Here is a 13,185-nt window from a genome sequence, read left to right on the forward strand (position 1 = left end):
AACCACAGCAGTTGGAACAACCTCCTGAGTGGTCCCTAAAGAAAACTCCACTGACAACAGGGTTCAACAAGGAAAGCTGTGGTTACTTCCCTAAGATCATTAGGCTCATCATGAAGGATCCAAACAATCTCTGCACCAAAACTGCTAAAGAAGTTCTAAGAGGAGGACAAAAACCTCCAGGATTAAACAGATTCTCTAAAGCAAGAGTTGGAATATCCCACAAAGATGACAAAGCAATATCCTTGAGCTCTCCTTCAGATTGTGGATCTGAACAATCGGTCTAAATGTTGCCAATCACACAAAATAAACTATTACAGCAGAGATATCCACTTGAAATTGTGGTCTACCAACCTGCACACTTTTGCATAACGATTCTGAGTTAACACTTAACTTCTCAAAATCATCTGTTGAAACTGAATTCTGCTGGAAACACACGCAAGTAATAAATGTACTAGAAAATCTCTCCTCAAGTATCATACCAGAGAGAACCACAGTGCAAACATCCTGTTTATATCTGCATGGTAGAGTGCTGCATGCACACTGAAAGAGAGAGCTGTGTGACTTAACTACACAAACTTCTGGAAAAGAGTAGGTTAAGTACACTGCTCAAGAGAGCAAGTAAAGAGCAAGTAGCAAGTAAAGAGCAAGCAAAGTGTTGTCATGTAAAAACAACTCCAGGTCTGTGGCAAACCACTAGTACTTATAAGTACTGTAAAAGGAGGTCTGTCATACACAAACCACCAGTCTATGTGAATACAGTCCAGCAACTGTACGTATAAAGTCATTACCTAACTTATGAACAAGTTAAATTCAGGATGGCCATTTGTATCTTGAATTGTTCATAGGCTGGGTTTTGATATGTAGGGCATAATTTTTGTTGATGTTTACATTCCTGAGTTAACTTGGGAGTCACAGATTATACTTAAAAATTGATGTTTACATTCCTGAGTTAACTCGGGAGTCACAGATTATATTATTTTCATGCAGTATTATGAAAAATTACTTTGGATGTCAGAAAGGTAAAAAGAAGAAAATTACATTTTTATGATAAAATAAAGTTTTATATATACTTACCCAGTAATTATTAGCTAAGAAATTCTACTCGAACGCCAGCTTAAATTTTGAAATTTGCAGTAGCAATTCTTTTGTTTTGTGTAGGTGACAAGACCCCACCCACTTTCTGGGTAAGATAAAGGAACAACTAAGCCAATAGATCAATTTGTTTACGCAAAAAAGTCCATGCGCGGGGAGGAGGGTGTGCTCCATCCATAATTCCTGGGTAAGTATATATAAAACTTTATTTTATTATAAAAATGTCATTTTTATACAAGTAACTTACCCAGTAATTACTTTGCTGATTCCACATTGAAATAACAATCTACATATGAAAAGTTAATGACCTAAAATAGGCTAACTTTGAGACAATGTTTGTTGTTATCTTACCTGGTGAGAGAGCTGCGCAGATAATTGCTGCCTCTGGTTGGCGCTCATCTCAACCTGTAGAGACGTGGCGGTATTGCCAGAGTTGTCTCTATGGAGGTGGGATATTCTGCATGAAGGAGTGCTCCGAAGGCTGACAGAACATACAGCAGGAACTTTGTGACGAAGGTGAATACAGGTCAACAAAGCTCATATAATTGCCCCTAACCAGGGTGCAGTACCAAAAAACAATAAAAAACCAGCAACAAAATCACCTACACCATAAAAATTATGACCATTACCCAACACTAAAAAACTGGTGGGGACTCCAATCTTCTACCCTTCAGGCTTCCCTAGAACTCAACATCACGAACAAGGCAAAGAGGTAAATATTCAGGAAGGGATACTGCCTACACTTCATCACCCATCACTACTCCAGACACGGACACTGTGTAAACAGTTTGCACATCCCGCAGATATGGCATTGCAAACACCGACTTGCTTCTCCAGTATGTTGCCTGAAGAATGGAGGATAAGGAAAGATTGTGCTTGAAAGCTACTGATGTAGCGACTGCCCTTACATCATGAACTTTGACTTTCATGATTTCAAGTCATTTTCCTCCACTTGGGAGTGAGATTCAATAATAAGATCTCTCAAAAAGAAGGAAATGGCATTCCTCGATAAAGGTCTAGAGGGAGTTTTGATTGAGCACCACAAATTGGAAAACTGCCCTCTAATTTTCCTGGTTCGGTGCAGGTAGTACCTGATGGCTCTCACTGGGCAAAGCACTCCTTCCTCCTCTTCTGTACCTAAAATATCAAATAGGCTCTTAACTGTAAAAGAACATGGCTAAGGGTGTGAAGGGTTCTTGTTTTTCACTAAAAACCTTAATAAGAAGGAACAGACTGCATCTCTGTTTGAAAAGCCGATCCTTCTGTCGATCGCCTGAATCTCACTTACTCTCTTCACAGTAGCCAGTGCTATGAGAAAAATAGTTTTCTTAGTTAAATCCCTCAGAGAGGAAGAATGCATAGGTTCGAAGCACTCACTTGATAACCACTTAAGCACCACATCTACATTCCAAAGGAAATTCTCCTCCTGTCTAGATCTGGTGGTGTCGAACGACTTAATCAGGTCTGAAATATCCAGATTAAAACAAATATCAAGGCCCCTGTGACGGAAAACATTAAGTACCACATCTAGATTCCAAGGGAAATTCTCCTCCTTTCTAGATCTGGTGGTGTCAGATGACTTAATCAGGTCCGAAATATCCTGATTAGAAGAAATGCTGAGGCCTCTGTGATGGAAAACAGAGCTGAGCATTGCTCTGTAGCCTTTTATGGTGGAAGAAGACCTTCCTAGAGAAGACCTCAAGTAAAGAAGAAAATCCGCTATTTGAGGGATAGACTTCTGAGATGATGAAACTGTTTCTTCTGCACCAGGTCCTCAAAAACTTCCACTTTGCCTGGTGGAGCTTGTTGGACGAGGCATTTCTACATTTGGCAATGACCTCCGCTGCCGATCACGAAAATCCTTTCATTCCAACAAGTCTACTGACAGTCGAAAGCCTGTCAGGGCCAGAGTAGACAGGCCTTGGTGGAATATCCTACAGTGCAGTTGCCTGAGAAGACTTGGAATAGCAGGGAGGAGCTTTGGGAAGTCTATGAGGAGATCCAGAAGGTCTGGGAACCATTCCTTCTGTGGCCAAAAGGGGCCACCAGAGTTATCTTCACATTGCTGTGAGAGCTGAACTTTTTGAGAATTTCCCATAACATTCCAAAGGGCAGAAAAGTGTAAAGGTCCAGATTTGACCAATCTTGGATCATCGCATCTGTTGCCCATGTGAGAGGGTTTGAAACAGGGGAGCAGAGCACAGGTAGACGGTGATTCCGAGAAGTTGCAAATAAGTCTAGGGTTGGTTTTCCCCATATAATCTCCAAAGGTTGAAGCAAACCTGACTGTCTAACATCCATTCCATCGGAAGGACTTGATTCTGGCGGCTTAGCCTATATGCCAGGACATTGCATTTGCCTTGGATAAATCTTGGGACTAATTGGGTTTGGTTCTGGTCTGCCCAGCAAAACAAATCTCTTGCTACCTCGCACAGGGAGAACAAGTGCGTTCCCCCTTGATGTTGTATGTAGGCCAAGGCTGCAGTGTTGTCTGTATGTACTGTGATCGTCTTGTTGCAGACTTCTGTTGCAAAATAACTGAGACCCAGGTGAACCGCTTTCAATTCACGTAGGTTGATATGAAGCTGTTTCTCCTTCGGGGACCAAATTCCCAAGATTTTTCAGTTCCCGAGAAGCGCTCCCCAATCCAGATCCAACATGTCGGAAAAGAAGTCTAGGTCAGGGCTCACTGGGAGAAGAGATTTCCAATCTGTCAATCTTTCTTCTGACTTCCACTGACGCAGGTCCTCCTTTATCTCTGCTGTGATAAGAAAGAAGTGAAGATCTCAATGTACCTTCCGATCCAAGCAAGCTCTCAGGTAAAAATGTAGTGGCCTCATGTGCAGTCTCCCCAGCCTTACAAACTGTTCCAATGAGGCCAGTGTGCCTCGAAGACTCATCCACTGAATTGCTGTGCACAAATGAAGGGCGAGAAACAGGTTGACCTTCCTTAAACAGTCCTCCACTCTCTTGGGGGACGGCGAAGCCTGAAAACTCCGAGAGTCTACCAGAATCCCCCAACAGAGAATTCTCTGAGTGGGAGTTAGTTGAGATTTCTGGAGATTCAATAAACGTCCTAAATCTTCAGTCACGCAAATCGTTTTCTGAGAGTCCTCCATGCATTGATCCTTCATGGGAGAGCGAAATAGCCAGTCGTCTAAATAAAGCAAGATCTTACCCCTGCTAGATGAACCAACCCGCCAGGGAAGCTAGTACCCTCGTAAAAACTTGTGGGGCAGTCGAGAGGCTGAAACAAAGCTCTGAACTGATAAACTTGGTCCCTGAAGACAAACCTGAGGTATTTTCTTGAATCCTCGTGAATAAGGATATGAAAGTATGCGTCCAGCATGTCTAGGGAGATCATCTAATCGCCCTGACAGATAGAGGCAAGAACCGACTGTGTTGTCTCCATACAGTACTGAATTTTGTCTTCTCTATAAAGGCATTCAAGGCACACACATCGAGCACCAGTCTCCACTCCCCTGAAGGCACTACAAAGAGCTGAATGTAAAATCCCTTCGACTTGGAGTTCCTGACTAGTTCTATGGCCTTCTTGCTGATGAGAGAGGAAACCTCCCCTGAGAGGGCTGAATACCTCTCCAATCCTTCGGAGTAAGCTGTTAAGGTGACGGGAGTGTTGGTCAAGGGAGGTCTCTCCCTGAAGGGGATAGAATAACCCTCCTTGAGTACCTTGAGTACTTTGACTACCCACTGGTCTGCCCCTCTCGAACTCCATCTCTCCCAGAAGAGAAGGAGCCTTGCACCCACAGGGGCATGGAAGATTGGGGTCTCACTTGTGGGCTGAAGGTTTAGTTGACGACTTCTTGATGGTTCGGGGTGTGAACCTAACTGATCCTCTGGACGATCCCTGCCTGCCCCTGTGAAAGGGCCTTGACAGCAGAGGAGAAGTCCTGGTGGGTACTGCAGCCCAATCTCTCTGTCGCTTCGTCGACTTTGTCAGAGGATCCTGGGTAGACTTCTCATGCAGGCTGCAAACAATCTCACCAACAGTTGTCTGTGGGAAAACATGATGATTGTCCTGTGGAGAAAATAAAAGCCCTGATTTTTGGCACGATGTCACACCTTTCGACATAAAGGAAACCCAAAGTTCCCTCTCCTTGAGTACGCCCATTGCCTATAGCAAAGCATTCTCCTGTGAGCTGTCTCTGACTGCTTTGTCAGTGCAGGAGAGAAAACCTAGAAGTTCCAAAGCGTAATCAGGCGGTAGTAATGGCTCTTGAACTTTCTTGGCAAGAGTGCCTAAACACCAGTTCATGAAACTTAAAACTTCAAAAGTCTTAAATAGGCTTTTCAGGAGGTGGTCCATCTCTTGCAATGAAAAGAATACCTTCGCTGTTGCAAGAGCAGACCTACAGCCTGCGTCAATGAGACCAGATTAGTCCCCCTGGGAGGAGGCAGCCACTCCCAGGGAAGGAGCTTCTCCAGTAGCATAAGATAAGTAGCGAGACCTAGAAGGACGAGGAGGAGGGACACTTAAGCAAGCTTTCCCCTGCTCCCTCTTCTCGGAAAGCCAGTTCCCCACTTCACTAAGGCCCATCTCGGATGAGGACGAGAGAACCAATTTGGGGAGTCTGGCAGTGTCTGAAGGCTGACTACTCATCATGAAAGACGAGTCACAGGAGAGAAGACCTCCGAGAAATTCTGAAGTAAAAACTTCAGAAGGGACGTGTCAGGAGTTGTTGGAGAATCTTGATTGAAATCCTCCTCTTCCGACGAAACAGGAGACAAGGGAGCATCCAACAGAGATGCCTTAGCAGTGGATGGTCCGTGAAGAAGCTGCAGAATGCTATCCAACTTGCATTGAAGAGCCAAAGCTGGATCCAAACCTGAAGCCGACTGACAATTCATCACCGAACTGGATGAAGCTGGCGCTGGAGGCTTAAAAGCTGATGTCAAAATACTAGTTGGTTCCCCCGAGGCACTGGCAACAGGCAGAGGAGTAGATCCACGTCGATGTGTCAGAGCTCTAGAGCGAGCAGATGCGTCAGGGAACTCGGGCACTTCAGGAAGCTTAGCTGAGTCAGGATGTTTATTCAAAGGCTGGCATGCAGGTAATGTATGGCGCTCAGCCACTACCAGGCGCTTATTGTACGAAAGATGCTCATCAAGAACAAGGAGCTTGGCCGAATCCGGGCGCTTAGATGAAGAACTTTGTTGTACATTAGAAGCAGGGTGCTTAGAGAAAGACGCTTCTTAGACGAAGAGCAGTGACTCAATACTAGTTCCTGGCGTCCAGGAGAGGAGAAGCATTCAGGTCTGTCCAAATTATTGCAAGAAGGCTGAGGACTGAGAGGAGGCTCCCTCAACCTCTTGCTGGGAAGCCAAGGGGCTAGGTCCTTGGAAGAAGAACGCCTCTTCAAGGGGCGTGACTCATCGGTCGGGAAAACGCCACTGGCGCCTTCTGTACAGTGAAGAATCTCCCGAACTAGATGATAGCTGATGCACATCCGAGATGCCTTTCCAGCGGCTGTCTCTTGACACAACCTGGGATGCAACAGGCAGGTCTGAGGGGGCGACTGCTTGTCGGCAGACCCCACTGACCTCACCTTGGGCTAACGGTATGCTTCCTCCCTGGTTCAGGGGAGTATGGCAGTGACCAATGCCTAGGAAAATCAGCGGGATGAACAGCTACTTCCTCCACTAACACTTCATTTTCACTTTTCTTATCAAACTTATCCATAAGGACACACATCGATGCCCCTAATTAGGCCACTATACCTACCACCATACTGATTCTCTGATCAAATTTATTTTCCATGCTGGTGAAGCGATCGGGCTCAGAAGTGTGAAAGTTGGGAGTAGGGGTAGTGGTCTAGGAGTATGTACTGATACAGAGGAAACAGGAACAACAGGAAGGGATACAGCGGGAATATCTACATCTTTAGATTTAGGAGTTATCTGACTAGCTAATTTCTCGCCAACTTTAGCGGCTGCCTTCCTCTTGTGATCTCTCTCTAATTTATTTAAATGAGAAGTCAAGATCTTCCATTTACGTTCCTCCCAATCCCTGCATTCGTCGCATGTCAAATCAATGGTACAAACTTGCCCTCTACAATTTGTGCACAGGGTATGAGAGTCATGGGTAATTTTCGTTAACAGGCTGCAATACCAGAAACTAGAAGAGCTGGTGTCTGACATACTAACTAGCTAAAGGTCACAATTAGTAACAAAGTCAAAACAGGAAAAATCAATGTTGGGAAGAAACAACAATTGTCAAAACCAAGCTGCTTAGTCAACACAGTTTGTGGATGATACAAGCGGCAGAAACAAATTGATCTATTTGCTTAGTTGCTCCTCTATCTTACCCTGAAAGTGGGCGGGGTCTTGTCACCTACACAAAACAAAAGAATCACTACCATGAATTTCAAAATTTAAGCTGCCATTTGAGTAGAAACTCTTAGCTAAGTAATTACTGGGTAAGTTACTTAAATAAAAATAAAATTTAGATTCATGCAACATTCAAAATTTAGTTTATTTCATGCTTTGAAAATTATGAACTAAAGAGGATTTTGCAGAAGCAGCATCAGGCATTGGAAGTTCACAAAGTAAACAATGCACACCACTATCTATTGACAAAAATGCATACTAAACATTTCCTATGGGTAGAGGAACTACAGAAAATCAGAATTCATCAAAGAACAAATTAAATTAGGAAGATAGAAATTAGTATGAATGGGTATTCTCATGATTGTAAAAATACATGGTAGTTAATCAAGAGGATACTCAGGATAATCAGGGAAGGGGTTAAAGGAACAGGTTCGTCTTCTTCCTCGTGTCCTGTTCTTTTGCAAAAATTCTTACTAGCAGAATAGGTAAGCAGAGCAAAATTTGAACTTACAGGTGGCAAAGGGGAGCACTCCAAACACACTGTTAACTTGTGACCTTGCCTGTTCATATCTCTCAATGTTCGTAAGTAGAGTGGTGACTGTACATACTGATGAAAGGGAGGAGGTAGAGCTAACTCAACCGTGCATGCCCAGATAGGCACGGGTGACAAGCCACTGCACATGCACCGAGAAGCAGGAAAGTGATCTATTTCTATACCATTTCTCAGTATCATGTCTACATGTGAACAGGTATGCATACATGCACTGACATGCAATCACTGAGCTAGTATGTACTAAGAGGGGATATGTCATGAATGAATCCAGTGTCGCCCCTGCATACATGTACTGACATACAATCACTTAGCTAGTGTGTACTAAGAGGGGATATGTCATGAACGAATCCAGTGTCAACATACACAAGATCTGAGGATCGAGCACGTCAAACAAGTAAGCAGGGCTGGCTCAACCAGAGCTCATTCTCCTGTACTTCCAAGAAAGTACAGTAGGCCAAGTGTGAACAGGATTGCACAGACTCTATCTAGTGTGTTTCTAAAAAACACAGGAGGTAAAGCTAATCCCACTGCTTGCATGTCCCCAGTCCAGAGACCACCAGGAACACACAGACAGCAGGCAGTGCAGGCTCAATCAGGAATACTTCCAGGGAAGCACACGAGAAAAAACCTAACCTGATACCTGCCCTGAGTTGAGCCATGAGTTGAGACAAGACAGGATACTGAGTATGCTCAGTGAGGCCCATGTGTGCCCACCCAAAAACTAGTCGATCACCCATAGGTGCTCAAGAGTTCCTGCTGCCACCTTTCCAGGGGCTGGGTGAGTGCTTATTCAAAGCCATGTAGGACTTCTTCCAAGCAGCCTTCTGGATTTCCCTTTTTGCTTTCTCCTGCGGGAGGTGGGCAGAGGAGACAAGGAGGTGATGGTGGAAGGACAGCACATGCATTTCTCCCCACCACAACAAGGTCCTGCATCCCTCCTCTGAGGAAGTTGCAGTGGTCAATGTCATGGGGCATCTTCCACAGGAAGATAAACCACTACTGTAAACTAAACAGTGCTAGGCTACTATTATTATTCAGTATATGAAACCTATTCATATGAAACAAGCCCACAGGGGCCAATGACCTGAAATTCAAGCTTCCAAAGAATATGGTGTTCATTAGGAAGAAGTAAGAGGAAGTAAAGGCAAATACAGAAAGAAGAGATCCCACTCATTAAAAGAGAGAAAAAAATTAATGAATAGGTATATAGATAAAAATATATAAAAATGCAAAAAAAATAGTGTTAGGGTAGTAATGCATTGCATTTTTGCTTGAAATTCTGAAGTTCCAACTGCACGACACCCTATGAGAGGCTGTTCCACAGTCCAATGGTGTCAGGAATAAAAGACCTCTGGAACTGAGAAGTTTGACAGCAAGGCACATTTACTGCATGTTGGTGCTGCTGTTCAGCGAACCTGGTTGCTCTCGGCAGATAAAGGGGATCAGGGATCAATTGTGAATGTGACAGATCTCTGTTGAAATATAACTTATGAAAAAATGACAAACAAGAGACTACCTGTCAATGGTCAAATTCATAACTGCTACTATTAGGAAATAGAAACCTACCACCATGAACCATTCTATTTAAAAGAGATAAATCTCTGGCAGAAGCAGACATCCACATCAGAGAACAGTATTCCAGTAAAGGAAGTACAAGCTACCTAAAACAGGCTGCATTGATTTTATCACTGTTATAAATATATGAGGTCTTAAGAACAATATCTAACTTTTGTGTAGCATTTGCTGAAAAGTTAGATGCAAGTCAAAAGTTACACCTAGAATAGTTAACGCTTCAGATGCAATCAACAAAGTTCCATCCACCTGAGGGGGAGGATGGGGTGGGAAATCTATATGAGATCTGCTAATCAATAGTGTTTTTGTTTTACTGGAGTTCAGCCCCATAGCGGCTGCAACAACAGTAGATTTAGCACTCAACATCTTAAGGGTAAGTATATGAACTTCCCTTATCTGCGATACCAACCTCACAGGTAGGGGACGTATTCGTAGAAGAAAGGAGGTGGAGAAGGGAGGTTTTTGCAGCTAAGAAGAAGTAGGCTAACTCTCGTGGGCCACCTCCTCCACTGTGAACTTCCCAACAGCAGTAAATTCTCCTCTACACTGGCAATACTGCAGAGTCTGAAGTTACCGTAAGTAAGTAACAGTGGGGATGTACAGTACCTTAGAAAAAACAAAGGGGATGAAGGTTCCACTCACTAAGACCCTTCACACCTCCAAAAATTACCCTAAGTCTTAGCATTGTGGAGGAGGGCAGCAAGATGTCCTCACATGATGGTGGCTGAATAAAAAGTGCTTGGTGATGACAGGTGATTGAGAGGTATTCCCTTACTCAACGCCATAACCATCAGTTAACTACCTTGTTACAAAGTTCAATGGCCATCTTTAGCTCGCACTGAAGGATACTCTGTATAAAAGGCATATGGTGCACCTCCATATGAACAAATGATTATTAATCAATCTCAAAACAATCTTATTGAAAAGATCTCACCTGGCAGAGATGGAAGTTCCATTGGGAGATCCAATTCTGGTAAATCTGGTAAATCTGGCTGATACTGGTATTCATCCTTTTTGACTAACCCAAGATGATCACCCTCCTGTAATTGTTCTATTATAAGTATGTCACAGAGATATAAGAAAAGTAGCATTGACATGATAATAACTACTATATTCCATTAAGGGGGAAGTATTGTCCTAGCATTTTCTTTTACAAATTAAATTATTACTTTGGTACTATAATAAGATCCTTTTCTACCTTAAAATATATCTTTAATCATGTTTTATATAGGATAAAATAACAATTTCTAGTCATCTACACAGATCTACAGTATTCTGATTTGGACTTTTAAACAAAGTATCAGATGCATGTGTCCATGAATCACATGGTTTGTGCATACAGCATACTGTAAGTAAAGGTTTGCACAATGACTACTGGAATATACAATTTACTTTACTTACATTAATGTTGTAAAATAAATACACTGTGCTTCCACTCACAATACTGTATATGTAATATTATATCATTGGTATATTATATCATATATAATATATATAGTAATATAATATAATATATATATATATATATATATATATATATATATATATATATATATATATATATATATATATATATATATATATATATATATATATATATAAATATTCTGCTGTTTGCCCTCTCTGCATTATTTAGTAAGAATATCATTCTAACAAAGACAGGAAGGCGTCTCTGTTGACGCTAAGAGCAAAGGTAGGCTGTGTGTTTTAAAAAAAAAAATAACGTCTTTTAGTAGCTGACAGGTTAGCATCAGGGGGGCTAACCCACAGGGAGGGTTTTACCAAGTCACCTCTATTGAAGGTGGTCTTATGCTTCCTTTTGCTCTGTCCTATGCATTTGGCAATGTCTCTGTCAGTTTTCCAGACTGCCTGGGGGCTATGGTTGAACGTTGGAAAACCAGCCCAGGACTAGAGCTTTGACCTGACCCGAAGCTACCAGAGAGAGACTTGAAGCCGCGCAAAGCACACACGTTGTGCATAACTAATTCATTGTGCTTGCCCTCTTACTGTTTTATTGGTACTAGTGAGGTGTCAAACGGGTCGTTTCAAGACTTCTGATACGTCAGTTGCATGGCAAGCAACCCACGTCAACGGTAAGTCAGAAATTTGGGAGTTTCTTTGTCGATTTACTAGTACTGTATTTTTCCATTGTATTTCATCTTTTCCCTTTGTATTCACCACTTTGCAACCATCTATGAGAACTTGGTATAACCATATTTCTTTATGAAGTCTAGTGTAAGAATAATTAATATTGCCTGGTGAAATTGCGTAAGCTATTCCCGTGCAGTAAGTAGGAATTAGGGAAAGTTAAGGAAGTAAATTTCAGGCAGCCTTGTGTCTCGATCCCACTGTGCGGAAGAGAAATAGCCTTTATCAGTACTAAAACTGCGTACGATATCTATTAGTACGGCCATTCATTGCATTATATTTTCTTATATGGGAGCAGGGAAAATTGACCGTGTCCGACGCTGGCGAAAGCTCAGGTAATTTCCTTGCTATTCCTGCACATTCTTTCTTTGTCGAGACTAACTGGGAAGTAAAGGGGTTGATGTAATCCATTTGTTGCAGAGTAATTCATTATCCCATACATTGTTCCCTGGCTGGTGACCTTATTCAATTAATTGACAGTGTCATTGGCAAAGCAGGGCCCCATAAATTACATTAATTACTCAATAAACTCATCAGCCAAGCCCCACACATAACAATATATATATATATATATATATATATATATATATATATATATATATATATATATATATATATATATATATATATATATATATATATATATATATATATATATATATATATATATATATATATATATATATATATATATATATATATATATATATATATATATATATAATATATATACATATACATATAATATATATACATATACATACATATATATATACGTATATCTTCTTCGTTTTAACGTGCTTTTTCCCATTTTTATATCGGGTAAGCACGATGCCTTCTTTTCGAAGGACTGATTTGGCGTTGGGGTAGGCCGTAGCCTCGATCGGCTGCCCTGCCTGACATTGCTTAGACCCCGGTAACGATGTGTACGTGTATCATACCAATCCCCAGCTCCCTTTCTCCCAGCAGCAAGGAGAACTGGGTGGTTAGGTCGATAGTTCGAGACGTGTGAGGTGTCTGTTATTTTTTTAAGATGTTGGAGTGGCTTTGTTTATGTGTGTATTAGTCTGTAACACCCATTTGCTTTCAGCAAACCTATCCGTTGATTACATACGTAATCCCGGGGTGTGTACACGGATAGCAGAGTGTCCGCCTTCTCTGACCAGTCGGCTGCGGATTTGAACCCGCGCCACGGACCTCTACAAAGTCCTAGGCTGCTGCTCTACCGACTGAGCCATCGAGGCTCCTTGTATATATGTATATACGAGTATATGTATATATATGTATATGTATATATATACATATATGTATATATATACATACAGCGAAAATGCAACTATGAGGAGTTGTGAAACGTCAGCATATTATAATAAAATGCATTAGGACAGTGCCTTTCCCTGACCCGCCTTGCATTGTTCTTTGAGCTGTTGCTCTGGAAGTTAGAGGTATATATATATAAATATATATATATA

At 41.9% G+C, this 13,185-nt stretch overlaps 1 protein-coding gene across 2 annotated transcripts in view; it reads right to left on the minus strand.

Moving 5' to 3' along the window:
- The window catches only part of LOC136854088 (WASH complex subunit 1-like), a 68,279-nt gene that overhangs the window by 22,655 nt on the left and 32,439 nt on the right, over window positions 1-13,185 (minus strand). For both annotated transcript variants that reach the window (XM_067130242.1, XM_067130244.1), the window contains one exon: window positions 10,500-10,605. In XM_067130242.1, coding sequence (XP_066986343.1) covers window positions 10,500-10,605 — 106 coding nt within the window. The remainder of the gene's footprint in view (window positions 1-10,499; window positions 10,606-13,185) is intronic.

This window comes from Macrobrachium rosenbergii, chromosome 28 (genome assembly GCF_040412425.1).
Source record: "Macrobrachium rosenbergii isolate ZJJX-2024 chromosome 28, ASM4041242v1, whole genome shotgun sequence".
Classification (NCBI taxonomy): Eukaryota; Metazoa; Arthropoda; class Malacostraca; order Decapoda; family Palaemonidae; genus Macrobrachium; species Macrobrachium rosenbergii.